At 44.6% G+C, this 24,331-nt stretch overlaps 7 protein-coding genes and 1 long non-coding RNA gene across 11 annotated transcripts; 4 read left to right on the plus strand and 4 right to left on the minus strand.

Annotated features, from left to right (window-relative positions):
- Positions 1 to 222: 222 nt before the first annotated feature.
- RpS6 (ribosomal protein S6) lies at positions 223 to 1,496 on the minus strand. The gene is made up of 3 exons (XM_001354495.3): positions 1,368 to 1,496; positions 924 to 1,128; positions 223 to 857 (listed from the first exon to the last, which is right to left on the minus strand). The coding sequence occupies exons 1-3, from the start codon at positions 1,371 to 1,373 to the stop codon at positions 322 to 324; spliced, it is 747 nt and encodes a 248-aa protein (XP_001354531.1). The 5' UTR covers positions 1,374 to 1,496; the 3' UTR covers positions 223 to 321.
- A 471-nt stretch (positions 1,497 to 1,967) lies between these two features.
- bys (Bystin) lies at positions 1,968 to 3,775 on the plus strand. Its single transcript, XM_001354494.4, has 5 exons — positions 1,968 to 2,182; positions 2,243 to 2,360; positions 2,420 to 3,212; positions 3,273 to 3,392; positions 3,452 to 3,775. Exons 1-5 carry the CDS (start codon positions 2,054 to 2,056, stop codon positions 3,600 to 3,602), a joined length of 1,311 nt encoding a protein of 436 aa, XP_001354530.2. The 5' UTR covers positions 1,968 to 2,053; the 3' UTR covers positions 3,603 to 3,775.
- Positions 3,776 to 6,832: 3,057 nt separating this feature from the next.
- On the minus strand, positions 6,833 to 10,296 carry dpr14 (defective proboscis extension response 14). Of its 2 annotated transcripts, none has more exons than XM_015185948.2 (7): positions 10,057 to 10,296; positions 9,093 to 9,262; positions 8,945 to 9,028; positions 8,418 to 8,864; positions 8,179 to 8,356; positions 7,856 to 7,992; positions 6,833 to 7,778 (listed from the first exon to the last, which is right to left on the minus strand). In XM_015185948.2, the coding sequence occupies exons 2-7, from the start codon at positions 9,106 to 9,108 to the stop codon at positions 7,636 to 7,638; spliced, it is 1,005 nt and encodes a 334-aa protein (XP_015041434.2). In that variant the 5' UTR covers positions 9,109 to 9,262; positions 10,057 to 10,296; the 3' UTR covers positions 6,833 to 7,635. The 2 variants fall into 2 exon arrangements, with proteins under 2 accessions (XP_015041434.2, XP_001354529.3); XM_001354493.3 differs by lacking the exon at positions 10,057 to 10,296 and adding an exon at positions 9,647 to 9,988 and having other exon boundaries at positions 9,093 to 9,572.
- Positions 10,297 to 10,582: 286 nt separating this feature from the next.
- spidey (hydroxysteroid 17-beta dehydrogenase 12 spidey) lies at positions 10,583 to 13,449 on the plus strand. 2 transcript variants are annotated; one of them, XM_001354492.4, is made up of 6 exons: positions 10,583 to 10,864; positions 10,971 to 11,231; positions 11,319 to 11,365; positions 12,360 to 12,435; positions 12,500 to 12,840; positions 12,908 to 13,243. In XM_001354492.4, the coding sequence occupies exons 2-6, from the start codon at positions 11,069 to 11,071 to the stop codon at positions 13,241 to 13,243; spliced, it is 963 nt and encodes a 320-aa protein (XP_001354528.2). In that variant the 5' UTR covers positions 10,583 to 10,864; positions 10,971 to 11,068. The 2 variants fall into 2 exon arrangements, with proteins under 2 accessions (XP_001354528.2, XP_033240733.1); XM_033384842.1 differs by lacking the exon at positions 10,583 to 10,864 and having other exon boundaries at positions 11,069 to 11,231; positions 12,908 to 13,449.
- Positions 13,341 to 14,801, minus strand: LOC117185084 (uncharacterized). Its single transcript, XR_004470586.1, has 2 exons — positions 14,671 to 14,801; positions 13,341 to 13,658 (listed from the first exon to the last, which is right to left on the minus strand). It is a non-coding gene; the product is annotated as an uncharacterized lncRNA (long non-coding RNA).
- On the plus strand, positions 13,658 to 20,412 carry snz (sorting nexin snazarus). The gene is made up of 13 exons (XM_001354491.4): positions 13,658 to 13,999; positions 14,085 to 14,591; positions 14,801 to 14,940; positions 15,160 to 15,256; positions 15,358 to 15,492; positions 15,556 to 15,732; positions 15,788 to 15,960; positions 16,682 to 17,088; positions 17,146 to 17,871; positions 17,935 to 18,111; positions 18,189 to 18,326; positions 18,391 to 19,074; positions 19,134 to 20,412. The coding sequence occupies exons 2-13, from the start codon at positions 14,488 to 14,490 to the stop codon at positions 19,539 to 19,541; spliced, it is 3,366 nt and encodes a 1,121-aa protein (XP_001354527.3). The 5' UTR covers positions 13,658 to 13,999; positions 14,085 to 14,487; the 3' UTR covers positions 19,542 to 20,412.
- On the minus strand, positions 19,559 to 22,085 carry hdm (meiosis specific with OB domains hold'em). The gene is made up of 3 exons (XM_003736113.3): positions 21,145 to 22,085; positions 20,919 to 21,075; positions 19,559 to 20,831 (listed from the first exon to the last, which is right to left on the minus strand). The coding sequence occupies exons 1-3, from the start codon at positions 22,058 to 22,060 to the stop codon at positions 20,444 to 20,446; spliced, it is 1,461 nt and encodes a 486-aa protein (XP_003736161.3). The 5' UTR covers positions 22,061 to 22,085; the 3' UTR covers positions 19,559 to 20,443.
- Positions 22,086 to 22,209: 124 nt separating this feature from the next.
- Positions 22,210 to 23,590, plus strand: Ykt6 (YKT6 v-SNARE). Of its 2 annotated transcripts, XM_033384843.1 has the most exons (3): positions 22,211 to 22,399; positions 22,475 to 22,562; positions 22,678 to 23,590. In XM_033384843.1, exons 2-3 carry the CDS (start codon positions 22,558 to 22,560, stop codon positions 23,150 to 23,152), a joined length of 480 nt encoding a protein of 159 aa, XP_033240734.1. In that variant the 5' UTR covers positions 22,211 to 22,399; positions 22,475 to 22,557; the 3' UTR covers positions 23,153 to 23,590. The 2 variants fall into 2 exon arrangements, with proteins under 2 accessions (XP_001354525.1, XP_033240734.1); XM_001354489.4 differs by having other exon boundaries at positions 22,210 to 22,562.
- The last annotated feature ends 741 nt before the right edge of the window (positions 23,591 to 24,331 follow it).

Genomic DNA, 24,331 nt, shown 5'->3' on the forward strand with positions numbered 1-24,331 from the left:
CTACACAAATCTGTATTTCCTATTCCTCAATCCAGAGACACGAACGTTGAAGCGTAACAACAATGCATTACAGAGTCGAATCTGCTTTAACTGCCATAATGCTATCCTATGAACAACCAAAACTCCAGTCTCTCCATCCACAAGAATCCACTCTATTTAATACTTCAGACATTAATCACTTTTTGTACGTCATCTCAGCGTCAAAAGAGCGAACACAATGAATACCATTTTTCACATTTATTAACATAAATGGGTACAACTTTATTCTTAAAACATCATCTAGCCGTGCTTGAACGAAGATTGCGAGTCCAGTTGCTGCATTTACTTCTTGTCACTTGAGATAGAGCTCTTAGACTCCCTGATCGAGGCGGAGCGACGACGCTTGGCCTCCTCACGTTTAGCCTTGGACTCCTTCTTGCGCTGCACCAACAGTTTGGCGTAGTCTGCGGCTGCCTCCTTGGAGGCCGTCTGACGCTTCTTCTTCAGAGCAATGCGACGGTGTTTCCTCTGCAGCACAACAGGGGTGATAAGACGCTGGATCTTGGGGGCCTTGGAAGTGGCCTTCTTGTTGTCCTTGGCGGGCAGTGGACGGCGCACAACGAAGCGACGCACATCATCCTCCTTGCTCAAGTTGTACAGCTTACGGATCTTGCTGGCACGCTTGGGGCCCAGACGACGGGGGATGGTGGTGTCGGTCAAACCAGCAATATGCTGCTCGCCTTTCTTGATGACGACCAGAGCCAGCACAGACATGTTAGCATCCACAATGCAACCGCGCACAGATTTCCGCTTGCGCTCACCAGTGCGGCGTGGGCGGTAGCAAGAGTGTCCCTTCTTAAGCAGAAGACGCACACGACCTAGTCAAAATAAACATTTATTGACAGTTAGTAGGCGCCAAATTAAGGGATTTGACAGTGTCTTACCGTGGGTCAGCACACCCTGCTTCATGGGGAAGCCCTGCTTGTCGTTACCTCCGGCAATACGGAGCTGGTAACCCTTCCACTCATTACCGAGAATATCGGCTTCCACAACCTGGCCCATACGCTTCTCATAGAATACACGCAGCTTGTGTTCGTCGACAACTTCGAAGAGCTTTTGGCATCCCGTAGCGGGATAGGAAACGTTGAGCTGCAACACAAAAAAACAAAGTTTAACACCATTAGCTATGCACGTACATCTGTATGTGTATACAAATACACAAATACGGTATATCTCGAGAACTATCTGTGATTTTTAATGGCATCACTTATGATTTCCATTCGAAAATTGGTAATTTCACTTCTGTAGTGTTAATACATTTGTATTCACGCAATATTTTTTAATGTTCACAGAGTTTATTGCACAATTTTCACAAATTTTTAGCACACCTTCATACTGTTGGTCTGTTTGCAGGCAGCGCAGAAAAAAAAAGAATCGGCTCAGGTCTGTTTTCAGCCAGCGCAGGGTTGGAAAAGAACCCGAAAAGGAAATAGGGATGGGACTGGGACTAGTTGCACTGACAAGTATCGATACGTTCAATTTACCGATAGTGATTTAGAGCGGCTGATTTAAATATATGTACAAACATGTTTCCGTATTTAGATCATTCATCTAAAATGTATACAAAAAGTATACATTTCATTGTACGATTTTCAATAATATATATTCCGCGCTAATACACTTTACAAAACAACTTTATAATAGCCTATTAGCACTACGACTTCGTCATAAGTATTTCCATCGACAGGAAGACGTATCATTTTTTACAGAAAATAAGCATAGTGATTACAAAAAACTGCGTTCTTTTCAATCGCAGGTGCGTCTGAGTATTTCTGCGTTTTAGAGTACATTTTTGCACTTTTGTGCCTATCAGCGCAACACAAGTATATCGTTGTCTGTGTTCTTCAGACTAGTTAGAAGTCTGGACCAATACGATAGTTATATCGATATAACATATCGAAAACGCAACTGTGAACTAGGGTTGCCACACACGCAAAAAATGTTTTTGTTTTCATTGCTTAGCAGCACGTGTATTGTATTGTGATTCCTATATTGTTATTCTAATCTTTGCAAAATGGGCAAGCCAAAGAAGGCCAATGTGGCAATAATTAAAAATGTAAGCTTGGAAAAACAGATAACAGAAGGAAAGGTTGCGAAAGCCAAAACCAAGAGCAAGTTCAATTTACGTGAGGAGGACTCATCGGTAAGGTCTAGAATTATGTGACCATTCTTCCTGAATATCTCTTAATAATATCTCTTGCAGAACATAGACGCCAAGAGCAGTCAAAAAATTTTGGCGGCTGCCAAGAAGCAACAGCTGGAATTAAATGAGGAGAACTTTCCCAGCTTAGTCACTGTTAAGAAAGTAAACTTCAGTCTGAGTAAGTCGATAAACTTTTAGTGATCAACTTAACATACTAAAAACAAAGTCTCTGTTCAGACGATGGCCAAGCAAATGAAACTGAGGAGGTCAACGAGACCGACTTCATGGTCGACATGGATATGGATGATGACGATGTGGCAGCATTCGAGCGCTTCCAGAACCCGGCTAAAGACGTCAAGCGCACGCTCCAACTGTCGGAAATTATCGCACAGAAAATCCAAGAAAAAGAAGCTGATATTCACAACAAAATCTCCGACGCAGGCTCGCTTAAAATCGAAGAGATCGATCCGAAGGTAAAGGAAATGTACGAGGGTGTCAGGGATGTGTTAAAACGTTACCGCAGTGGCAAGATTCCAAAAGCCTTCAAAATCATACCCAAGCTGAGAAATTGGGAGCAGATCCTATTTATCACGGAGCCACACAACTGGAGTGCAGCCGCCATGTTCCAGGGTACCCGCATCTTCTGTTCAGTCTTGTCGCAGGCAATGGCCCAGAGGTTCTACAACTTGGTTCTGTTACCTCGTGTACGTGATGACCTTTGCGAGTTCAAGAAGCTGAACATGCACCTCTACAATGCCCTTAAGCGGGCTCTTTTCAAGCCGGCCGCGTTCATGAAAGGCATCATTCTGCCCCTGCTAGAGTCTGGTGATTGCACCCTGCGCGAGGCCATCATCTTTGGCAGTGTTGTGGCTCGCAACTCCATACCCGTCCTGCACTCGTCCGCCTGCCTGCTGAAGATTTGTGAGATGAGCTATTCTGGTGCCAATTCCATATTCATCCGCTTTTTCCTCGACAAGCGCTACGCCCTGCCCTATCGCGTGGTCGATGCGGCTGTCTTCCACTTCCTAAGGTAAGTTCCATTGCAGCTTAGAACGATTTTTTTCAACTAATTAACGTTCTGCTTAAATAGATTCGAGAACGATAAGCGCGAGCTCCCAGTGCTATGGCATCAAAGTCTGCTAACATTTGCCCAGCGCTACAAGAACGACATATCTTCCGAGCAAAGGGATGCCTTGATTCAACTCCTAAAGTCAGTATTTTGATAACTATTATTTACATGCAAGCAAGTTTCATATTGGCCGATTGCAGGAAAAAATCTCATCCGAAGATCACGCCCGATGTGAGAAGAGAACTCCAGGCAGCCACCTGCCGCGATGTCGAAATGATGGAGACCGATAATGGCCTGGCTGCTCAGCCCGTCAAAATGTACACAGATGCTGATGTTGGATACGATGGCTAGAGCTCTAAATGCACAACGTTAACTTTATGAATGAAAAAAAATACATATAGGGTTTACGGACTCGAGTCCGTATCGTTTCCGATACTGAGTGTTTATGTACATAAATATATCTACATATGCGGCGAGCGTCCAGTTTCGCTGGATGCTCCATAATAAAAACTACATTTAACGAATTTTAAATGTTTTAATATGAAAAACAAATTTATTTTTTACAATTTGGCATTAATTTATATTTTTGGTTTTTGTTTTTTGTATCTTTTGGGGTCCGGCGCAGTCGCATCGGGGTTTGACGGAGGACGACGATATTATACATTATGTATGTATGTATTTAGTTTAATAATTAAATATTAAAGTTATTAATTAATAAATATAATTCTGTAACCAAAATCTTTCTAAAAGTTTCGTTTCGTCACTTTCTTTAGTCTCTAAGTATTGTTTCGTTATCTCACTCCAACATTTTTACTTTTAAATTTATTTTATTTTCTTTTCGTTATTTAAGGGCACACGGACATGGAAACGGGCTGCCAGCAGAGCCAGGTGGCGGCGACGATTGGACTGGGTTTAGTTGGGATCAATTGAAATTAGTCAGTCAAGTCCCTTAAGCACTGAAGCTCATCAATATATGTATGCTACTCGTTAGATTTTGTTTTTATTCTGAGCTGAACTTCGACTTTCTTATACACTTGTATAGATGTACAGTATCCAGTATAATCCTCAATGCAATATGAATTCGAAAAGTCGTCAATGATTGGGAGCTCGAGAGAATGAAACTTGCTGTTCTCATGGACATTTCTTAGCCTTTGTCATATATGTAGTCATTATTTAGAAAGGTGTGGAGTTTTTGAAGCTAAAGCATCAAAGGGGGGATACGCTAATAGAGACTCAGTGGTTACTTCAATAAATTCAAAATAATATTTTCCTTACCATAGCTCTAAACTGAAAATAAATCTGCACGTATTCAATTGCTTCTTGTTCTTGATCGTGTTTTATTTACTTTCACTTCGTTATATATAGTTTTTGGTTTGTTATGGGACCGTTTTTAATAAAAACAATCAAACATTCTACCCATTGGTCCGAGTTGTGTAAGAATTTTCAATCCCGCCTTCATTTAAAAGACTCAAATATAAATATACAGTTACATACATATTATTTTTGTTTTGGGCTCAAATGGTCATTGGTTCCGCAACCGAATTAACAATAATTAAACGATATGTATCCATTTTAAATGACACAGTTTGTTAACGTTAAACATTTCCTAAGCTTCTATAGTATGTCTTGTTTTTCTCTTTGTTCTCTTCGTTTTTGGAACAGCTTTCATCGATCCACACACCACAAATTCTGTGCCAACTACTTTTTACGTTAATTGAAAACTCGACGAAAAATAAAGTATGATCAATGTTTAGGTCACTCAGGTCGATTTTATTACCGAAAAATATCCATTTTGATCATAATTGATTACTTTTGAAGATATCAATATTTCAAGCCAGAGATAGGTCGAGCCTAAAAACCCACACATCGGATTGGAAAAGCAGACCCCCATTGATGACACAGTGCTACAAAATTAAAACTTTTGAATCTATTTTACACGAGACAAAAACCAGTCGAATCGATGTTATTCGATCCACTACTAATACCCGGTACTCAGTTAGTTCTGTTATGTTTATCCATATGTAAATTTAGATTTTGGTAGGACGTGTATAAAGCAGATTGCGTATCCCAATATGTACGAGGATACCCGGTACTCAAAGAGTATAGGACTATATTAGATTAGTGGTGGAAGTGCATGTGTGTATCACCCAGAAGGAAGCGTTTCCTTGCCGCATACCGTAAAGTATATATATATTTGATCAGCATCAATAGCCGAGTCGATATAGCTATGTCTACAGTCTCAGAGACTATCCAGACTCCTGTAACACACTGTTACAAGTGTGAGTTCAAAACTTTTCCCCGCCCGTCAAAAAGATGAAAATTTCCAGCATCTAGAAGGACTTTAGGATACGCGAAAGCCGAAAACGCGGAATCCTAGAGATCATATCTAGCAGATTGCCGAATCTGGAACCAGATCGGCTCATTATTATAACCGGAAGGAACAAATTCAAATTCATTGGCGACGCAACGGCTTCAATGCGATTACTTATTCCACGCTGTTACACGCTCTTCCTCTTCCAGCGCGATAAAACGACTTATGTTGGTGTGAGATTTAAAAAACTAGACCGTAGAAAATTTCACACTCTATCTCTCACTCTGTAGAAAAGGACGAATTTGAGAGAGATGAGAGTCACGTCTCGAGCAGTCCCGGGAAATTCTTTTCTTCATTCGGGATATAATGATTAGGAGATCTGGCCAATTAACTTTATTCTTTAGACTCTGTCACAAACCTTTTCCTTTGATGGGTGGGTAGGGGGCGAGGCAAAATTTAAGAATACATTTTTCTCAGAGTGACATCACAGGAGTCTGAAATTTGGTTGCTTTACCTCTTTTAGTCTCTGGGAACTAGACGTTAAACATGGCTCTATCGACTCGGATTTCAATGCTGATCAAGAGTATACATAAATACGTTTTAATATCGGAAATGCTTTCTTTGCATTACGTCTATAGGAATCTAATATAAACCGTGTACTCTCTGAGTACCGCGCAGATCTGGTGGATCTTAAAACCATCTTTTGACATTGTGCAAAAACTAGATATCTACTCCCAAATATCGTCAAACGGTTAATTTGAACTGGTTTCCACAAGATTTCACTCTTTCATTCGTGATGCGGAAATCCCAGTGCGGCTAAACACAGTGCTTTTGAAATCATGGTACGCGAAAGTAGCCAATATTTGAACAATATTGGAACCTATGCATATAGTTATGCAAAGTGTCAAGATATATTAGAAACTAGGTAATATAAATATGTAAGGTACAGGTTGATTTACTAAAAAATATGTAATTTCGTAATTTTTTTACAATTTCAATTATTAGTATCTTATTTGGCTGGGAACTGACGCTACCAAAGATATAAAATCTTTAAAAAATACGTTAGCATGTCAAAAAATGTTAAATTCTGGAAAGCTAAAACCTTGGGCATAACCATTGTATGGTAACTAATTTAAAGTTATGAAAGTTTTGCCATATTTTTCTCTTTTTAAACCTCAATTCTCATTGATATTGGTCTTGTAGATGCCGAGTGACAATTATTAAAGTTTTTAAAGCGTCCGAAGTCAGCTAAAAAGTTTCTAGAATTTTAAAAATCGATTATCGGATTATGTATATTGCAAATTCCAAGGAAGAGATTTACTGGAACAGGTCTACAACAGAATTTTGGTTTGGTGTAAAGTAAAAGGCCACTGTAGCACAGTGTAATTATTACGATTAAAATGATCCCAACTGATATGCTGTTTGATTTCCAGAAGCTAAAATCATTTTTCACAAGGCCTTGGATTAGAAGCGTATTAGAAGCATAATGGATTAGCCTTCGAAAAAATGATTTAGGTGGAACTGAAAGTGCATTGGCCGGCTCCTACTGACAAATACATTAGCCTGTACAAATCTAGATAAGTATACATCCATGTACATATATAAATATGTACATATGCTTGCATAATGATGTATAAGCTGACAGGATCAAAACGAATACGAGATGTATACAGACATACACACGTACATACATATAATATATGATTAATATTTAGCCAACATAAACACGGCCTTTGTAGTACGTTGAGATTATGACAATAATTGTATGCTCTAGAATTTTCAAAATCAATTTCATGTTCTACATATATTCGCGTACGCCCTTATATAATATAAATACATACGAGCTCTCACATTGTTTGTTTGTTTTTTATCATTCGATTTGCGACTTAAATCTAGTATGTATTCAGTATTCATTTTATGCTATTTATCGTATATTAAACAACCCATGATTAGAGTAAAAGTCAAAAATGCAATTCTGGACAAGATTTTCTGGTGTATGCATTTCCCTCACTGTAACTCTGCTGTGTAGCGACCACCTACCTGTGTTTTCACCTTACAGATGCCACTAGATCGTCATCGCCCGATCGGGTGGCCCACCGCCACCGCCATTCCGCAAACACACGCGTATACGTACAATAGAAAAAACACAACCATATTTGAGGGCCTGGCACCGTGGCGAGTCCCGTTCGCGTGCTGCATTGCGGCTGGCTCCTCACCTGCATGGGGGAGAGAGAGAACCCAACCCAGTTAGCCCGGTGAAATAGGCTCCCACTCCCTCCAGAGCGCGACTCACCGTTAAGCACATGTACTACAACCGTCTCCGTGATCTCGTTGCCCAGCATACAGGTGTAGTTCCCGGTATCTTGTCGATTCGCATTGGCAATGTATAGGCGACTCAGGGCCCGTCCAGGTAGCATATCCGTTTTCACACTGCGAAAACGATGAGAAGCGATGAGAAGGGTCCGGGTAATGCTTATTTGGATATGTTTATATGTGTACGTAAATTGAAATGAGCAGCTACAGTGTGTTACAGGTCTAAAACAGTTGAGACCAGGAAAGTCGAGTCCAATTGTTGACTCGAACGTAAGAGATAGTTTACAATATAACCACTAGTACCTGATGCCACCCCGACTGGTGTCATAGTTGAGCAGACGGGGCCCGTGTCGCCAGGTGATGTAGGACGATGGATGTGGAATTTTGGAGATGACACACTGCAGCTCGATGGTGCTGCCAGCCTTGTAGTACTTCTCCGGTGTGGCCGATCCTCTCTCGTCAAGAATTTCCACATGAGGAACTGCAAATGAGTTAGCTTGGTTGTAGAGAGCTATCAAGTATAATACTCGGAAGTTGCCTACCAATTATAGTTAGATATACGAGAAGTACCAGGGGAGGATGCGAGGAGACCTGACACTCGTACGGACCCTCATCCCGCTCATTGGCGAACTGGATGAGAAGCTTCCAGTCGTTAGGCTCCTCGAACTCGAGCGAGTAGCGCGAGTCGCCGCTATAGGTGTGCTGGCCGAAAGTTATCAGGGTGAGGTCATCGCCTCGACGCCGCATCCACGACACCGTCTTGCCCTGCAGGTCATTGACGCGGCAGTGCAGATATACGTTCGAGGAGAGCTGGGTGCTTATATTAACCGTCGTATAGGGATCAGCAAAGAAGGGGAACGGCTCGTGCGTGGTCGTCTCGGTGACCTCCAGCTCCTCATCTTCCGGCGTGTCTGTGAACGGCGAGGAGAACTCCTGCCAGAAGTTCTTCGGGAACGTGTCGAAGGGATCGCCGGCTCTGGGACGCTTTACTATATTTAATCACATACAGAATACAGAAAAAGGTAGAATTAATTAAGGCATCGTGCCATTAGACCGGGGCGCCACTTACATGTTGTCGAAGTAGATCCCGACCCAATGTGATGTAGTGATGAGTATATAATTGCAAATATCCAAAATAATCTAGATCTCATCACTGCAAAGAGGTGCAATATGGCAATTCCACTCAAACTCCACTAAGTGATGCTTCCTCCACTCACCGCACGATATGCACATTCGTATTCACTTGACTGTAACCGTTTCTATTTTGATCCAACTGCATCAGTAAGTGCCAGTCCGGACAGCCTCATCGTCTCTATGCGTCGGGACAGTCACGGCAGAGACAGGGAAAATTTATTTCCCACTTTTGACTATGTTTCTTGGTCAATATCTATCGATTAAGCATTAAGTTAAGGCATAATGCAGCAGATGTTAGGTTTACGTCAGTGTTGGCTGTTTTGTTGTGCATTTAAGTTTTTGAAAATAATTTTTTTTACAAAAACAACGGCTAGTAAACGATTATTAACCTTCTCGCGTTGCGTGTGTATTTATTTTTTTGTAAATGCCTTTGGCTGTGGCTGCCTTAGATGACCAATAAATTCGAATGTAGGTCAGGGCAGGCTCTGCGCATGGACAGCATCCGCAGCATTTCGCTCTCTCGGTACACTCCTTCGATATTAACAGAACGCCACCTCCATACACTATGGACATACATATGTACACATGTAGGGTATGTTAATATATACGATAAAGATCAATCTATATATTTTAATACCATACGATCCTGCATATATGAGCCGTATTGGCCTATTCGTGTTTGTCTTTATTTATTAAAAATATAGCCAGGTTGTTGATTCCGTTGGTATTCATTTAAAGCCAAGAAATCGTGGACTTCATGCAGGATATATGTATTCCGATCGTTCTTCTCCCTCCAATAATTGCTAGAGTTTCTCTGGAACTTGCTAGAATTCTCACTATAGTTTCTCAATGTTATATTTTAGCAGCTCACAGCCCCCACAAAATATGTTGTAAATTTAACCTTACATTCAAAAATAATTATTTAAGCATCAGTTCAAAACGCGATAGTTATCGATAGATATCCTCGCAATGAAATGGACATATTGTTCGGGTAAAAGTACGTCTTTTGGCAGTAAAATTCCGTTAAGAAAATCAATGCACTCATACCTGCAAGCTCCATGTTAAATAAACTACATTTTAGCGCCTTTACAAAAAAAAAAATAGTTTTAATGTTAATTTCATCGAACGCTTACACTTCCTGCGCATGTGCAGTTATGGGTGTGTATGTGAGCGAGCATTAAATAATTGAGAGAGCAGAGCATACAGTAGCTTTTCAAAATATTCCCACACCCCTTGCAGGGATTCAGTTCTATTTATTTATCAAGTTTGGTGATCATCCGACAACTTATTGAGAAATCATATGTGGCAGTATAAAGAGTAAAAGCGGCTAACATAAGTTCTCTAACGGTTAAATAATATTTCGAACGACGAGGAAAGACTGAGAAAAGTCAAGTACGCTCAAGGCGAACACTTTTTGGCTGCACTGTGTACACATAGTAGCCACATGTGCCGCCCTTATCTTTTCGGTGGTGGTGCGATATGGGAAAATCAGACGAAGGGAGGACGGAGAGCACGAGCCGGGAACACAGACAGAATGACATACATAGGTCGGGCAACGTTACGCACACACACACACATATCCGCACATCGATATGCTGACAGAGAAAGAACCGTTCATTCGTTTTCGTGCTGTTCACAATTTGCATTAAATCGCTTTTTCATTTCTTTTTCTGTTTTATGTTTATACTTTGGGTCAACGTCAAAAGCAACAAAATGCTTTGAATATTAATCAGAAAAACTACGCCTGAAATTCAAAAAAATCACTTTAAATTCTACGCGGTGAAGGCAGCAAATAGGGAGTACAGCGGCGCCGTACAGCGAACACAGAGAACACAGACATCGACGAGAGATAGAGGTATGGTATGCACATACATTGTACATATGCATGTATGCATGTACATATGTATGCAGGTTCTATAAGCAGAGTTTGCGGCGGCAGCGTAAATATTTTAACGTTGCAGTTCGACGACAGAAATCAGAAACCAGCCGCCAGCAGAGACTAGGAGTCGAGTTTTTGGCAGTGTCCTAGGAAAATTCTAATAAAGAAACAAATACGGAAATGGATGAAAATTCGCATGCACTGAGTGTGCTTGGTGGCTTGGCCATCGGCATTGTCGGCTTTCAGTTCTTCCGCACGGTCTTGCCCTGGATATACGCCAACGTGGTGGGGCCGAAGGTCTTCGGATCCACTGTAAAACTAGCCGAAATGGGCGAATGGGCAGGTGAGTAAAAACTTTGGCGTTCGATAAGGAGGCGTTTGACGATTGCTGATAAGGAAGAGAATCCGAGCTAATATCCATTAATTGCAGTTGTTACCGGGTCAACCGATGGAATTGGCAAAGCCTATGCCAAGGAGGTATGTAAACGACCATGGATTGTGCAACCCACTGGCTCCAATCAAAGTCCATCAAACTATGACTTGACTATTGGGAAGCGCGCAAAAAATTCAGTCATAGAATTGCCATTAAGCGGGAATGACTTGGACATTGCTTGCGAAATGCATGGGCCGAGTGAATCTACACTTTGGAATTGATCTTCAGTCTCAACAGCCACTCAGCCCTTCCGTTCAGAGTTCCCTAATTGTGGTGACTGAACATTTTCTGCCCTCCTCTCTCAACACAGTAACATTAGTATATTATGTTCAAGTGCGGTCGGATCGCTTTTTTGGAAACGGGGCGGATCCCGGCTGTATTTATTACCCACTTTAAACAATCGACAAGAAGATTACACAGCGGCTGACGTGCACGTGTCTCCCTAAGGGCAATAGCTGGTCAAAGCTTTCTTCACATTTACATACAGTTCGGAACAAACCGAAGAAAATGGTTCAATGTGCGCTTCAAATTTCTGCGTACTCTATAAAGGGAGCACGAACAATAGGAACAATGCCTAAGGGCAATAGCTGGTCAAAGCTTTCTTCACATTTACATACAGTTCGGAACAAGCCGAAGAAAATGATTCAATGTGCGCTTCAAATTTCTGCGTACTCTATAAAGGGAGCACGAACAATAGGAACAATGCCTAAGGGCAATAGCTGGTCAAAGCTTTCTTCACATTTACATACAGTTCGGAACAAGCCGAAGAAAATGGTTCAATGTGCGGATGGGATGGTCTGCAGATAGAGTTGTTTCATTTCAGCAATGGTCATTTTTTCTTCCTCGCTATATTTTTCGTTCATCATTTGAGCCTTTTGTGCGGCAATGCATCTGGACCTTGCCGATTGGGATCGGGGATTGCGAACGGCTTCCATGACGACAAGAGATTTTGTTTCACTCACTAACTATTTCACTTTCAAAGAAACTTAAAACGCTTATAGAATATTTAATAAAAAATGTATATTTTGTAATTTTCAGCTGGCTCGGAAAGGTCTGAAGCTGGTACTGATTAGTCGATCGTTGAATAAACTGAACGACGTTTCCAAGGAAATAGGTACCCGCAGCTTAAGACTTCCTTTACACTGGATATCTAATCTCTGGTCGTGGCATACTTTCAGGCGATGAATTTGGCGTGGAGGTGCGCGTCATCGATGTCGATTTCACAGGCGGCACTGAGATCTATGAGAAGATACGCGAGAAAACCACTGGCCTAGACGTCGGTGTGCTGGTGAACAACGTAGGAATCAGCTACAGCCATCCCGAATACTTTCTGGACTGCTACAATGCGGATCCGGCGTTTTTGAACAACATTGTGGCAGCCAATGTACACTCGGTTACCCACATGATCGCTTTGTTCTTACCGGTCATGATAGCCAAGCGCAAGGGAGTTATCATCAATTTGTCGTCCACTGCCGGCGTCATTCCCAATCCCCTGCTGAGCGTGTACAGTGCTACCAAAGTGAGTGCGCGGTGACGAAGAATACTTAGAGTTGAACCTTACCTACTATCTCTGGTTTCATCCTTAGGCTTTTGTCAACAAGTTTAGCGACGACCTTCAGACGGAGTACAAGGATCACGGCATTCTCATCCAGAGCGTGCAGCCGGGCTTTGTGGCCACCAACATGTCCAAAATCCGCAAGGCCAGCGTGTTTGCGCCGTCCCCCGAAACTTATGTGAAGTCTGCCCTCTCTACACTCGGTATTGCCAGCCAGACCGCTGGATATCTGCCCCATGCCCTGCTCCAGCTGGTTATCCACTTTACAGAGGCTGTGTTCGGTGATCAGTTCGCCCGCAGTTTGGTTCTCAAGAACATTTTGGGCACTCGTAAGCGTGCACTTCGTCGCCTCGCCAAGGACCAGTAGATCCGATGTCGCTCTTGCCTGCAGTGCGGGCACCCAATGATAAAAGGATGCATTTAAGCGAAGTCCAGTAACGAATCTATGGGATTGAGGTGGTCGGTAGCCATAGCGAACGAAATTTGACTAGATAATATTTCATCACGTGTCATACATACAATTTTTTTGCATACAACATGAATTTTAAATACCAAAAATGTTCCCAAATTCAACCAAGCTTAACTAGTTTTTGCAGTTAAATACGATTGCTAATTATAAAACGCAATAAATAAATAAATACTGTACAAATTGAACTCGAAGGGTATAACAACATACGGGTGGGTTGCCGAGAGATCGATATCCTTAACGGCCGCCATCCAAGCGCTCGATAGTGGCATCGATAGTTTTCTAATAAATCGCTAAATGGAAGTGCTGCCCTGCGCTGTGGTAGAACCGTGACCCATACGATATATAATTATCAGAATCATAACATAAAATATATTTGCTTGTGAGTGAATGAAGTGCGTCTCCGGCATAAAACGCATTTGTTAGCGTTATCAAATTGCAGTCTCCACAGAATTTTGTTAATCTCTACAGCAGCAGCAGTGCGCAAAATCAAACAACAACAAGAGAGATGTCCGCGAATGTAATCAAAGTCTCTTGTTTTGATTTCTTGAAGCGTCAATTGGCACTATGATAAAGGGAGGTCGGCAAACGCAGTCGTTATCACATCCGTATGCCAGTAATCAGTAATCAACTTGTTGCGGGACGCGCTACTACCTGGTATTGATTTAATATAGTTTCCGAACATTGATACGATACTGAAAATCTGGCATATTCCTCGGTGCTCTGCCCCGCTCTCTGTTAGCTTTGGTGGTGGTGGTTGCGGAAGTGGGAATTGAAATTGAAGAAATTGTTGGAAACTATTTTTAATAGTGTGGCGACGGCCACTAGTCCACGCAACGGTCAAAGCCACAACAAGAGCTAAAACCTTTGACGAGTGTGGAACGCGACCTGAGAGAGAACGCTACCATACAATACGAGACGAAAGCAGAGAGAGAGCTGTTTCAAAAATGTTAAGAACTCATCAACTATTCAGATCCGAAAAAGGGCGAGCAACAACTACAAAACAGTAGAGCACAGCGGATAACGAAAGGGGCAGTGGCCGTGGCAGTGGCAGTGACAGTGACAGCGACGGCCAAAGCGGGAACGGCCAGTTGTGGTCCGACAACGCACTGAACACCAAGCGCCAGCGGCCCACATCAACAACAATGCCGAGCACGCACGACTTCCAGCGTCGCCGCCTGCCACTGTTCCCCATCGAGCCTGAGCCGCCAGCAACGCCCACACAGCGGCTCACGCTCGTGGCAACCCGGTGAGTGTGGGTTAGTGGTGCGGTGAGGGGCAGGGTGAATGGGTTCGTGCATCCTTGGCGTGTACGTGTCCCATATTACCTGGACTTTGGTTTTTTCCTGTTCCTCGATACATCTGAATGGGTGGCATGTCGATATGTGGGCGGCTGTCATGTTTATTAATAGTTTAATAATAGATATATTGATGTGATTCTGATTCCTTTCGCCGCAGCCTGCTACGTGCATTGCAATTAAACTGGAGGATTATTGTTTCCGGCATCACGCTGACGCTCTTGGCCGTCATCTGGTATTATCCCACGTTCTTCTTGTTCTTTGCCTTCGTCGTCTACTCCCTCGTTTTGGTCTTTTTGGGTAAGGTCACAGTGACAATGGACGCCATGAACGGTACCATTTGGCATCCCATCCCACCTATTCAAGGCAGATGGATGACTCATTGGTCATCGGTTATCGGCTGGCGACCATTTTTAATGGTTTTTCCGCACCCCACCCCACCCCACCCCACCCAAGACAAAGCGTTAATTAAAAGACCAAATATCTAATGACGATCCGATTGACTTATCTTTTTCCTAGCTGTTGCCGGCACCGTCTACGTACATTATATATTTACCACCAACGAGCCGTCCAGGCCCAGTCGATTGCCCTCCAAACTTCTCTACAATGCCACAAAGTAAGTGCGGACTTTAACCTTAACCTCGGGCCCCCTTCCGATCCGATTCGATCTGATCCTTATCCGTTCCGTTTTTCATTCCCGCTTCTTGATCCTTGCAGAAGCACCATTTTCGATCTGCCAAAGCCCATCAAGAATCCATCGAACTTACCTCTGATCTTTGGAAAAACAGTCGATCTGCAGCTACAGCAGATAATTGAATATGTCCTGCGCGACTTTATGCTGCCCTGGCTGGGGTAAGTAACCTCCAGAGTGGCCCTCCCTCCCCCATCCTCTAATGAACTCCAATGCACTATTAGCTATGTGGTCACGAATCCGAAGCTTATCAACGACGTGGTGCGAGAGGATCTGTGGAATGCCATACAGAAGATCCATGAGCGCGCCAGCAAAATGGATCCGGCAAAGATCATAGCCGTGGATATGGTGAATCGCGTCACCGTTCACCTGGAAAAGATACGCATTGCCGAGGCCCGAGCGTGAGTTACCATCGATTATCATGGCATCGTTTCACTCAACACTCTTTTCGCACAGGGCCGAGACGAACACGGCGCCAGTCTTCAGCAAAAACTCTTACCTGTCCGACGAGGTGAAGGAAATGGAGTTTCTGCGCAAGCTGTGTGAGATCATGGTGATCTTGCTGTTGCCACGCGGCTACTCCCTCCCTCCGCTCAAGATGCTACTTAGCGAAATCTTATCGTACAAGAGTAAGTTCTTCACCAGAAGAACGTTCAAATATTCCTTTTTAGTCAGGTGCTCGAAGAGTTTGGGGATACATTAGAGTTGTAGTAACATCCAGAAGGAAGCGTTTCCGACCCCATAAAACATAGATATTCTTCATAAGAATCAATAGCCGAGTCGATTGAGCCATGTCTGTCTGCCCGCCTGTCCCTCTGGATTAGCGCCTAGATCTGAGACTATAAGTGCTAGAGCAACCAAATTTCGTATCCTGACTACTATGATATCACACCACAAAGGACGAAAATAATAGAAAATGACCATAGCTACCAGATCTCCGAATCTCAACCAGATCGGATAATTATTGTACCCCTTCCACGAGCTCGTTCTCTCTCTCTCTATCTCTATCTCTCTCTCTCTCTATCTCTCTCTCTCTCTCTCTCTCTCTTTCGTGCATTGTGCACACCGTGTCTAAGGGAAGCGAGATATATCGACTGTTGTTGGTTTGAGAAATAAGATGTAGATGGGATAAACGAAGTGTAAGAATGGACATTAGCACATAACTAGGCAGAGGAGAGGCATACGGCAGTCATCGTCTGCGATACCAATTCCGGCGCTTTCGAATAATTACTAATAGAATATACATATTGTACATATATACTGTCCATATATACACCAGGCTCTCTGGTGTAAAAGAAAAGCCACCACACTTGCCGTTTCTTATAGTTTTATACCTTCTCTGGATTTTAGTCTTCTTTCCCATGATCAACATGCTCACCGCACCCGACTACATAAACCAGAAGGTGGTGCAGAACATCGAAACGCGGCTGGCGGCGGCGGCGATGAACAAGCGGAGCTATGAGTATGCGGCCAGCTTTGAGGACTTCCTGAAGATCATCAACAGCTCAGGAAACCTGGAGGAGCTCTCTCTCATCCGCAAGAGCATTGTGAACGACCTGATGCATGCCACAACCATGCAGAACTTACAACGTGCCAAAGGCCTCGATCCGGACCATGAGGACCATTCCCTATCCAAGTCCGAGCTGACGGCGGCCGTGCGGCTTAAGCGCTATGTCCGCCAGCTGACCTTGGCCAAGGCCGAGTGCGAGAAGAATTTGGCGAAATTCGGCTGGAACGGCAACTACTCTAGCGACATTGTAAGTGGCCCAGGCTAACTGAATTTACATATTTCTTATGTCTCATGTCTTGTCAAGGATCTGACGCTAGAGGAAATATTGAACACGGCCGTCGGCCGACGGTACTTCACCCTGTTCCTGGAGCCGCTGAAGGCTAGTGCCCTGGTGGGATTCTACCTCGCCGTGGAGGAGATCAAGCACGCACACAAGAGTGCCACCCATCAACTGGGCACGGAGATTTTCTACACGTACATCCGTGTACCGAAGCCGGAGATCCAGATCGACAAGCACGAGCGCAAGCTGATAGAGACCTTTCTGTTGGGGGATGCCGATCCCGACATCTTCTATGACATCCAGCGCAACATCCTGCGCACCCTCGAGGAAAAGTACTATCCACCATTTGTGCTCAGCGGTCAGTACCGACAGCTGAAGGAGGCGCTGGACTCGAACGAATTTACCGATCCCACCTTGATGCTGTGCCCCGCCATCGGGGATGTATCCGAGACGCAGGACGAGCACCCCAGAGCCGCAGATGGTCTCAATGGCAGGGCCATTGATGTGGCCGCCCACACGTCGTATGCACGGCGGAAGCTGGAACAGATACAGGAGCGCATTGACAAGAAAAATCAGGCCCTGGACGCCCTTAAGTATTCGGTCAAGCCGGAGTCCAAGGTCTTGTCCATACTCGAGAAGGAAATGGAGTGGCTGAAAAGCGAGAAGCGTCAAACGGAGGCACATCTCCGGCGAACAGACGCTTGGACCGAGCACCTGGGCAAGTGGAAGGCCACCATACAGAGTGTGGAAGTGAGTGGACTGTGGACTCTGACTGATAGTCTCAAATCATAATCCTTCTCGTCCTCGCCACAGGTCTCCGATGAAAAAGAGTCGCTGCAGTTTATGATACTTGTCCATGTGGACGAGGACATCAACGCTCCCCCGCAGGCGTTGCCAAAGAATGGGGACAGCAGCAACGCCAAGCCGGCCAAACGGCCCTCGGGAATCTCCAGCGGCTGGGTAGTCATGCGATCCCTCAACCAAGTCCATGTACGCGGGGGGCCCCGCCCCGAAGTGATTGTCATTTACACTAGTGGCTGACTCTTTCCACATCTCTTCCCCTACAGGAACTGCAACGAAAACTTCGACACGTTAGCTCGAATCTAAAGACGCTCGACTTACCCACCAACTTCAAGTTCTTCTTCCTGAAGACGGACCGGCATGGCCAGGAAAAGGCCAAGGGACAAATCCAAAAGTTTCTTAACGTGAGATTGATATATTCTTTGATCTACTACTGGAAAAGTCATAATCGCATATTTCTTGAAACAGTTCATACTCGAGGACGATCACCTAAATGGCAGCGAGGCTATCTACACGTTCCTCAGTCCCAGCTCAGACCACCTGAAACAGTCGCTGCCCTCGCCCAAAAAGTCAAAGTTCTCGCTCTCCACGCTGTTTAAGAGCGACGCTGCAAAGGCTCACGACTCCAGCAAAGCGACAGATCCCTTCTGGGGTCTGCAACGCGACGACGACGACATCTCGACGTACCTGGACGGAGAGTCCGGCATCGATGCCAGTCGACTGATGGCTGACATAGACAGCAAGGACTCTATAGCAGAGCCCCTCTATGCTCTTATGGGCGAGATATTCGACATGGGCGGCGTCTTCAAATGGCTGCGCAAGAGCATCATCTCCTTCGTGCAGATTACGTACGGCCGGACGATTAATCGACAGATCCGCGAATCGGTCACGTATCTCTTTGAGGAGTCCATGCTGCACAACTACTTCTCTGTCATACTGAAATCTTTTTGGCCAGGCGGTGTACTGGCATCTGCCTACCCTTCGCGCTCCGACGACATGCGCGAGATGACCAGCACAGCGGCCAAGGCTCTGCTTACCGATCACATACCCGAGGTACTCTGCAATCTGGTGGGGGCCCAGGCGGCCAAGCGAGGCGTCCTCAAGGTCTTCGAGGCCCTCCAGAACCCTGCGTACAACAAGCAGCTCTTCTATGTAAGTGATTTAATGCGTTGTCGGAATTGTGGCTCACCAGTAACCTGCCGTTCTTTCAGGAACTACTGGAGATACTCATGATTGAGTTCTTCCCCGAAATACGACAGCTTCGAGTGAACAATACCTCCACCAATGGCTCCAAGTTGAACACAGCTACCGCGGGGGCTGCAGCTGCCTCGGCTGCAGCAGCTCTGGCAGCCGCCACGGCAGCCGCCACCCTGCCCCTTAACCATGGCAGTGCCAGTGGCAGTGGCAGTGGCGGCGGACTGACCACCGCTTCTCAAAACCATCACCAGCAAGTGTCATCGTCATCATCGATGTCGTTGTCCACGTCGTCTGCCTCGAGCAGCACAGGAGGTTCGCACTCACATCTGCAGTCCCATTATCACCACGGATCCCATCATCATCAGCCTCACCAGTCTCACCAGCAGCAGGGGCATTCGGCACACTCAGGCAGCTCCAAGTAGACGGCATACTCGTATTGTTTTTATTATTTTTAGTTTTGTTTTCGTTTTCATATTTATGTTTTTACCAACTCATTAGGTGCTAAGATTTTCATGATATTACTTGAATGCTCGCTACTCTTTCTACTTGGTGAAATAGATGCAGGCGTGTAGCTGAATGCGGAGTGCGGAATGAGGAATGAGTTGTTTCCCAGTAACTCCATCAATCAGATCAGCATTGCAACTTATTTCCAGCCCCCGAATTCCATTGATTTTAATTTGTTGTCTCAGTCTGTTGTTGATTTTGATTTGCTAGCGTTATTCGTTGGTTATGTGTATAGTATGTCTGTCTGTACATATGTACATACAATTTATGTAGGTCAGTATTAAGCGTTGTACCAAATCGTTGTTTATAGTTAAATGAGGCACTCACCATGATCGATTATGCATTGTTTTCCCGAGCCCCAGCTTGTACGCGTGAGCAACCCACGTGTGGAGTACATTTTAAAACTATAAGACAGTTGTCGGCTAGCAAATTGAAATATTTGTTTTGTATTAACTGACCAACTACCAACTACTATCTAATAACTGATTCATCTGGCTTTAATTCTATTACTTAATCCGTAGGGGCCGGTATTCGATAACAATGCTTACCATAAAAGATGCACACTGTCTTATAGATCCGACCATGGTCGAACTGTAGTCATTGCCCACTAACCCTCTTGACCCGAACCCGTAGATCGTGGGTAGATCCCACTTCATTCCTCCCCTCCCATGCTCTTTCAACGTAAAGACACGCGTACGCGTACGTACGAGAATGCGTATATTTATGTATGTATTGTAGTTGTACAATTTTATGTGGAAACGTGAAATAAAACTCGGTATTTATTGAGAATCCCATTCTGGATAATCTCTACTCCTTGGTACTAGAACACGGCAATTTTTTCCACCAGTTTGTTCAGCGCTATTTCCTGCATGTCTACCACAATCGCGGAGAGATTCTTGCGCATGCCTGCTGGTTTCCTTATGAGCAGCTTAACTTCAAAATACTTTAGCAGAAAGCGCCACTTGAGTCCGGTTCTCTCACGCTCTGAAAGCCGCTGAAAGTCATCCGTTTTGATGCCCATCACACGCTCGGCCACGTGTCCGCTCAGACGGCTCTCGATCAACGTCCCCGTCTGATCAGACAACTCAATATTGATGTTGATGAAGCTCGAGTGTCTTGGCTCATTGGATTCCAGCGAGAACACTAATTGACAAGCTTCACTGGTGCAGTCGTTTTGATTTCGTGGAATAAGACGTTGACATGTTGTGCTAAAAATTCAGCAATTAAATAGACATATAAAAAGAAAGAAAAACACGTGGGGTCAGACTCCTCCTGAGCCTGGAAATGCCACTTGCCACTTCTTGCTGGTGTTCATGGAAAATCCGTCAATGTCGAACTTGGTGACCATACAGTAGAGCACGGCCGTAAAACGATCGTTAGCTGGATTGCAAAGTTCACCCTCGGCACGAGAGTAAATCTGTTTTGTTGTCATCTGGCTTTGGATTTCGCAGGCTGTCGAAGACAAAATTGAGAGCCGATTATAAACTAATGCCAAATCCGCTAAGTGCGGATAATATTCACCTGTCGGAAGGTCCTGCAAATCTGTTAGGACTGACTGTTCAAAGTTCTTAAGCGGCACAGTGGCGACAAACGAGAGTAGCGCATCACAGTCTCCGCCGGCGGCCTGCGGATTCTCATAGATAAGCGTACAGGCGGCGTGGTTGAGCACTGGACAGCGGTAGTAGTCCGAATAGGAGATACGCACATCGATCAAGTGCAGGACGGTTCTTCGCGGCTCCCAGTACTGGGCGCGGCGTATCCACTCCGCTTGCCACAGGGATAGCAACATGCCATCTGGATAGCTGGCATCGATCACGATCAGTTCGAGGCACTGGAGTAGTCCGTTGTCCTTCCCATGGCTTGGGGTAAGCTTGCGCTTCAGCTCGCGCAACGGACGAACCGCGGCAACAACCACGAGTAGGTCCACATATGCATTGATAAGCCTTTCCTGAAGCCCAATGCCACTGCAAACCTCGACCAGATTAAGGGCAGAGCCAAGGGGCTTGTGCGGCTTGTGGATGAGCTGCTGCAGGGCCTTTACGGCGGTGTCGTTGGTGTCGTGTCGCACAATATGACCAGAGCCTTCGTTGACCGTTAGTGCGCACGAGAGGGTAGCTCGGGGCTGATAGCGAGGCTCGTGGGGCATAGAAAGCGACATCACCTTTGCGCCGACGATGTCCACCGCGTCGCCAATGTGCAGCATAGCGTCATACTCATCCACGCATGACTTCTGACCCCAGCACGTGCAATTGGTAATGTGGCTGATGGAGTCGCGTACCGTTAGCGTGATGACGCCACGTTCGTTGCCACTGAGCTTGTCCAAGAACAAGTTAGGCGACGATTTCGATATAATCAGAACAACCGTCGAAAAGTTAGTCATGGTAGGCTGCATTTCAGCCAGTGGCAAGATTTTTCTCTTTTGCGTAGAATTCGACATTTTTTCGTTCAGAAGAGTTGAGATCTGGGAAAGCCGTTACTGCAACAAAATATAGGAGGAGCATTGTTGTATCGATAGATGTTCAAAACTGTATCCGATGTGATTGAGATGGTAGCCGATAGGTGTGACGTTTCCCATCTCCAATTAGGCGAAACACTCCTATACCCCTGGGTTAACGATTGTCACTTTTCTTGTTCGATGTGAAAAGCAATAAGTGAATGACATAGCTATCTCAAACCCACCCACCAAAACATTAAAAAACCTACAAGCCACGCAAGGCACTCTACAAGCAGAGCCAGACGCAAGAGAGCAGCAGCTACAAGTTTCGCAAACTGCACAGTGAGAGCGCTGAAATAGCGAAATAGAAATAGATAAATATGGTCAAGCTGTTTGCATTGAGCGTCTTCTTCAAAGGTGCCAGCGAAGCGCGTATACTGAAGACAGCATCCGACTTGCAGTCCTTCTCGTTTTTCCAACGTAGCACCGTCAATGAGTTTATGACGTGAGTAATTCATATTGGACCATTGTGCCCTCGCCACAGCGACGGCGCAATGTCCATCCCCCTCTTATGACCAGCGCTTACGCACTAACATTTCTTCTCGTTTGGGTCACGGCAGCTTCGCATCGAAAACGATTGTGGAACGCACACAGCCAGCGCTTAGGCAATCTGTTAAGCAGGATGCCTACATGTGTCACGTCTATGTTCGGGCCGATAATCTGGCGGGAGTGCTCATTGCCGATCATGAGTATCCGCACCGAGTTGCTCACACACTTATTACAAAGATACTCGACGACTTCACGGCGAAAGTGTCCGCCGACCAGTGGCCCAACGGTACGGAGGCCACCATAGCCTTTGACCTACTGCCAGCATTTTTGTCGAAATATCAGAATCCCGTAGAGGCCGATCCGCTCACGAAAATGCAGAATGACCTGGACGAGACAACGATAATATTGAAGAACACAATTGAGGCTGTGCTGGAGCGGGGCGAGAAGTTGGATGACATGGTCAACAAATCGGAAAAGTTGTCCATACAGAGCAAGGCCTTCTATAAGACAGCGAAAAAGACAAATTCGTGCTGCAGCTTCACCTAAGCTCCCCACAAAATCTCATTCCCCTCGGACTAGCACAGAATCAGGAACACCAAGAAAAAAGGATCACTTAAAAGAGAACACCAGCAAAAACAACCAATTAAATATATTACTGAAAGTGGAGGAGTTTGTATGGTTTTTATAAAATAATTAGTTAATTTGATATATATATATATATGTGTATGAGTGTACTACCTGCCACTATATACTATATACTATATGAATACGAAATCGGCCTGGCAGCCATGGTCCCCCACTCCCGCCCCTTTCCCTTCCCCACTCTAATAAACATATGTATGTACGTATAATCGTATGCCAACTTTGGCATCCATTGTCTTGGTATTGTCTGTATGTGTATGTGTATGTCTACATATGTTTATGCTATGAATATACAAATTCTATGATGTTAATTCTACCAATATAAATAATGATCTAAACCTATAATGCTGTGTTCTGCGTGTACTTCGATGCCCAACGATCTAACGCCCACCAATGACCTTTCGTCGGCAAAGTCTACAATTATTCTACAATCTTTGGTTCAATAGATAATAGTCTGTTTCATTCCCTGCCCTGCCTGATGCTTCGCGACGATTAAGTTGTGCTAACGCAAGCGTCGGGCATTTCAATAAAGTCAATTCGAGCGCGTTACCTTTATTCTGTGATGCGAATTCCCACTACGGTCACCTCCTGTTTCCATAACTAATTTTCGAGAGAGAACATTTCGACTCAATAATGTCTACAGATCTTCCGTACTTTGGCACACTCCCAGGTGGAGGGAACAGATGTGTGATTGCCTGATATTCCAGAGCTCGACTACTCCTTTGAGTTTCAAGCAATTTACATTCATGCAGTCAATATGAGCGCCAAGCGGAAACAATTGCAGTTGCAATCGTTCGACTCTTGGACTCTTATCAAATCACGGACCAATTTTATTGAAGCCGATACCTCTGTTCCGTCATCATGGGCGTTAACCTTTCCAAGTGCGAATACGGATACACGGCAAACGGAAAGGCCTGAACTGAGTGTGTCTTATTCGGCAATACACAAAGCTTTTCCCACCCACAATTCTTGAAACGAATACCAAAAACCATCTTAATAAAAGTAGTATTCAACAATTTTAATTATTTTCAGACAAAACTGAAACCAGGGCGTGGCGCAATTTGACATTTTTGTGGATTTAAT

The sequence above is a fragment of the Drosophila pseudoobscura genome, chromosome X, assembly GCF_009870125.1.
Source record: "Drosophila pseudoobscura strain MV-25-SWS-2005 chromosome X, UCI_Dpse_MV25, whole genome shotgun sequence".
NCBI lineage: Eukaryota > Metazoa > Arthropoda > Insecta > Diptera > Drosophilidae > Drosophila > Drosophila pseudoobscura.

Bases quoted from the DNA above. Each gene is read 5' to 3' on its own strand.
- RpS6 (XM_001354495.3), bottom strand. The intron at 858-923 runs GTAAGACACTGT...TATTTTGACTAG, and splicing joins GCAGGGTGTGCTGACCCACG to GTCGTGTGCGTCTTCTGCTT.
- bys (XM_001354494.4), top strand. From the start codon at position 2,054: ATGGGCAAGCCAAAGAAGGCCAATGTGGCAATAATTAAAAATGTAAGC. The intron at 2,183-2,242 runs GTAAGGTCTAGA...TATCTCTTGCAG, and splicing joins TACGTGAGGAGGACTCATCG to AACATAGACGCCAAGAGCAG. The intron at 3,213-3,272 runs GTAAGTTCCATT...CTGCTTAAATAG, and splicing joins GCTGTCTTCCACTTCCTAAG to ATTCGAGAACGATAAGCGCG.
- dpr14 (XM_015185948.2), bottom strand. The intron at 8,865-8,944 runs GTAAGTGGCGCC...GATTAAATATAG, and splicing joins GGGATCTACTTCGACAACAT to TAAAGCGTCCCAGAGCCGGC. The intron at 7,779-7,855 runs GTGAGTCGCGCT...TCCCCCATGCAG, and splicing joins TGTAGTACATGTGCTTAACG to GTGAGGAGCCAGCCGCAATG.
- spidey (XM_001354492.4), top strand. From the start codon at position 11,069: ATGGATGAAAATTCGCATGCACTGAGTGTGCTTGGTGGCTTGGCCATC. The intron at 11,232-11,318 runs GTGAGTAAAAAC...CATTAATTGCAG, and splicing joins CGAAATGGGCGAATGGGCAG to TTGTTACCGGGTCAACCGAT. The intron at 12,436-12,499 runs GTACCCGCAGCT...GCATACTTTCAG, and splicing joins CGACGTTTCCAAGGAAATAG to GCGATGAATTTGGCGTGGAG.
- snz (XM_001354491.4), top strand. From the start codon at position 14,488: ATGCCGAGCACGCACGACTTCCAGCGTCGCCGCCTGCCACTGTTCCCC. The intron at 14,941-15,159 runs GTAAGGTCACAG...TCTTTTTCCTAG, and splicing joins CCTCGTTTTGGTCTTTTTGG to CTGTTGCCGGCACCGTCTAC. The intron at 15,257-15,357 runs GTAAGTGCGGAC...TGATCCTTGCAG, and splicing joins CTTCTCTACAATGCCACAAA to AAGCACCATTTTCGATCTGC.
- hdm (XM_003736113.3), bottom strand. From the start codon at position 22,060: ATGTCGAATTCTACGCAAAAGAGAAAAATCTTGCCACTGGCTGAAATG. The intron at 21,076-21,144 runs GTGAATATTATC...TGTCTTCGACAG, and splicing joins TTTGCAGGACCTTCCGACAG to CCTGCGAAATCCAAAGCCAG. The intron at 20,832-20,918 runs GCAAGTGGCATT...CTGAATTTTTAG, and splicing joins ATGAACACCAGCAAGAAGTG to CACAACATGTCAACGTCTTA.
- Ykt6 (XM_001354489.4), top strand. From the start codon at position 22,438: ATGGTCAAGCTGTTTGCATTGAGCGTCTTCTTCAAAGGTGCCAGCGAA. The intron at 22,563-22,677 runs GTGAGTAATTCA...GGGTCACGGCAG, and splicing joins ACCGTCAATGAGTTTATGAC to CTTCGCATCGAAAACGATTG.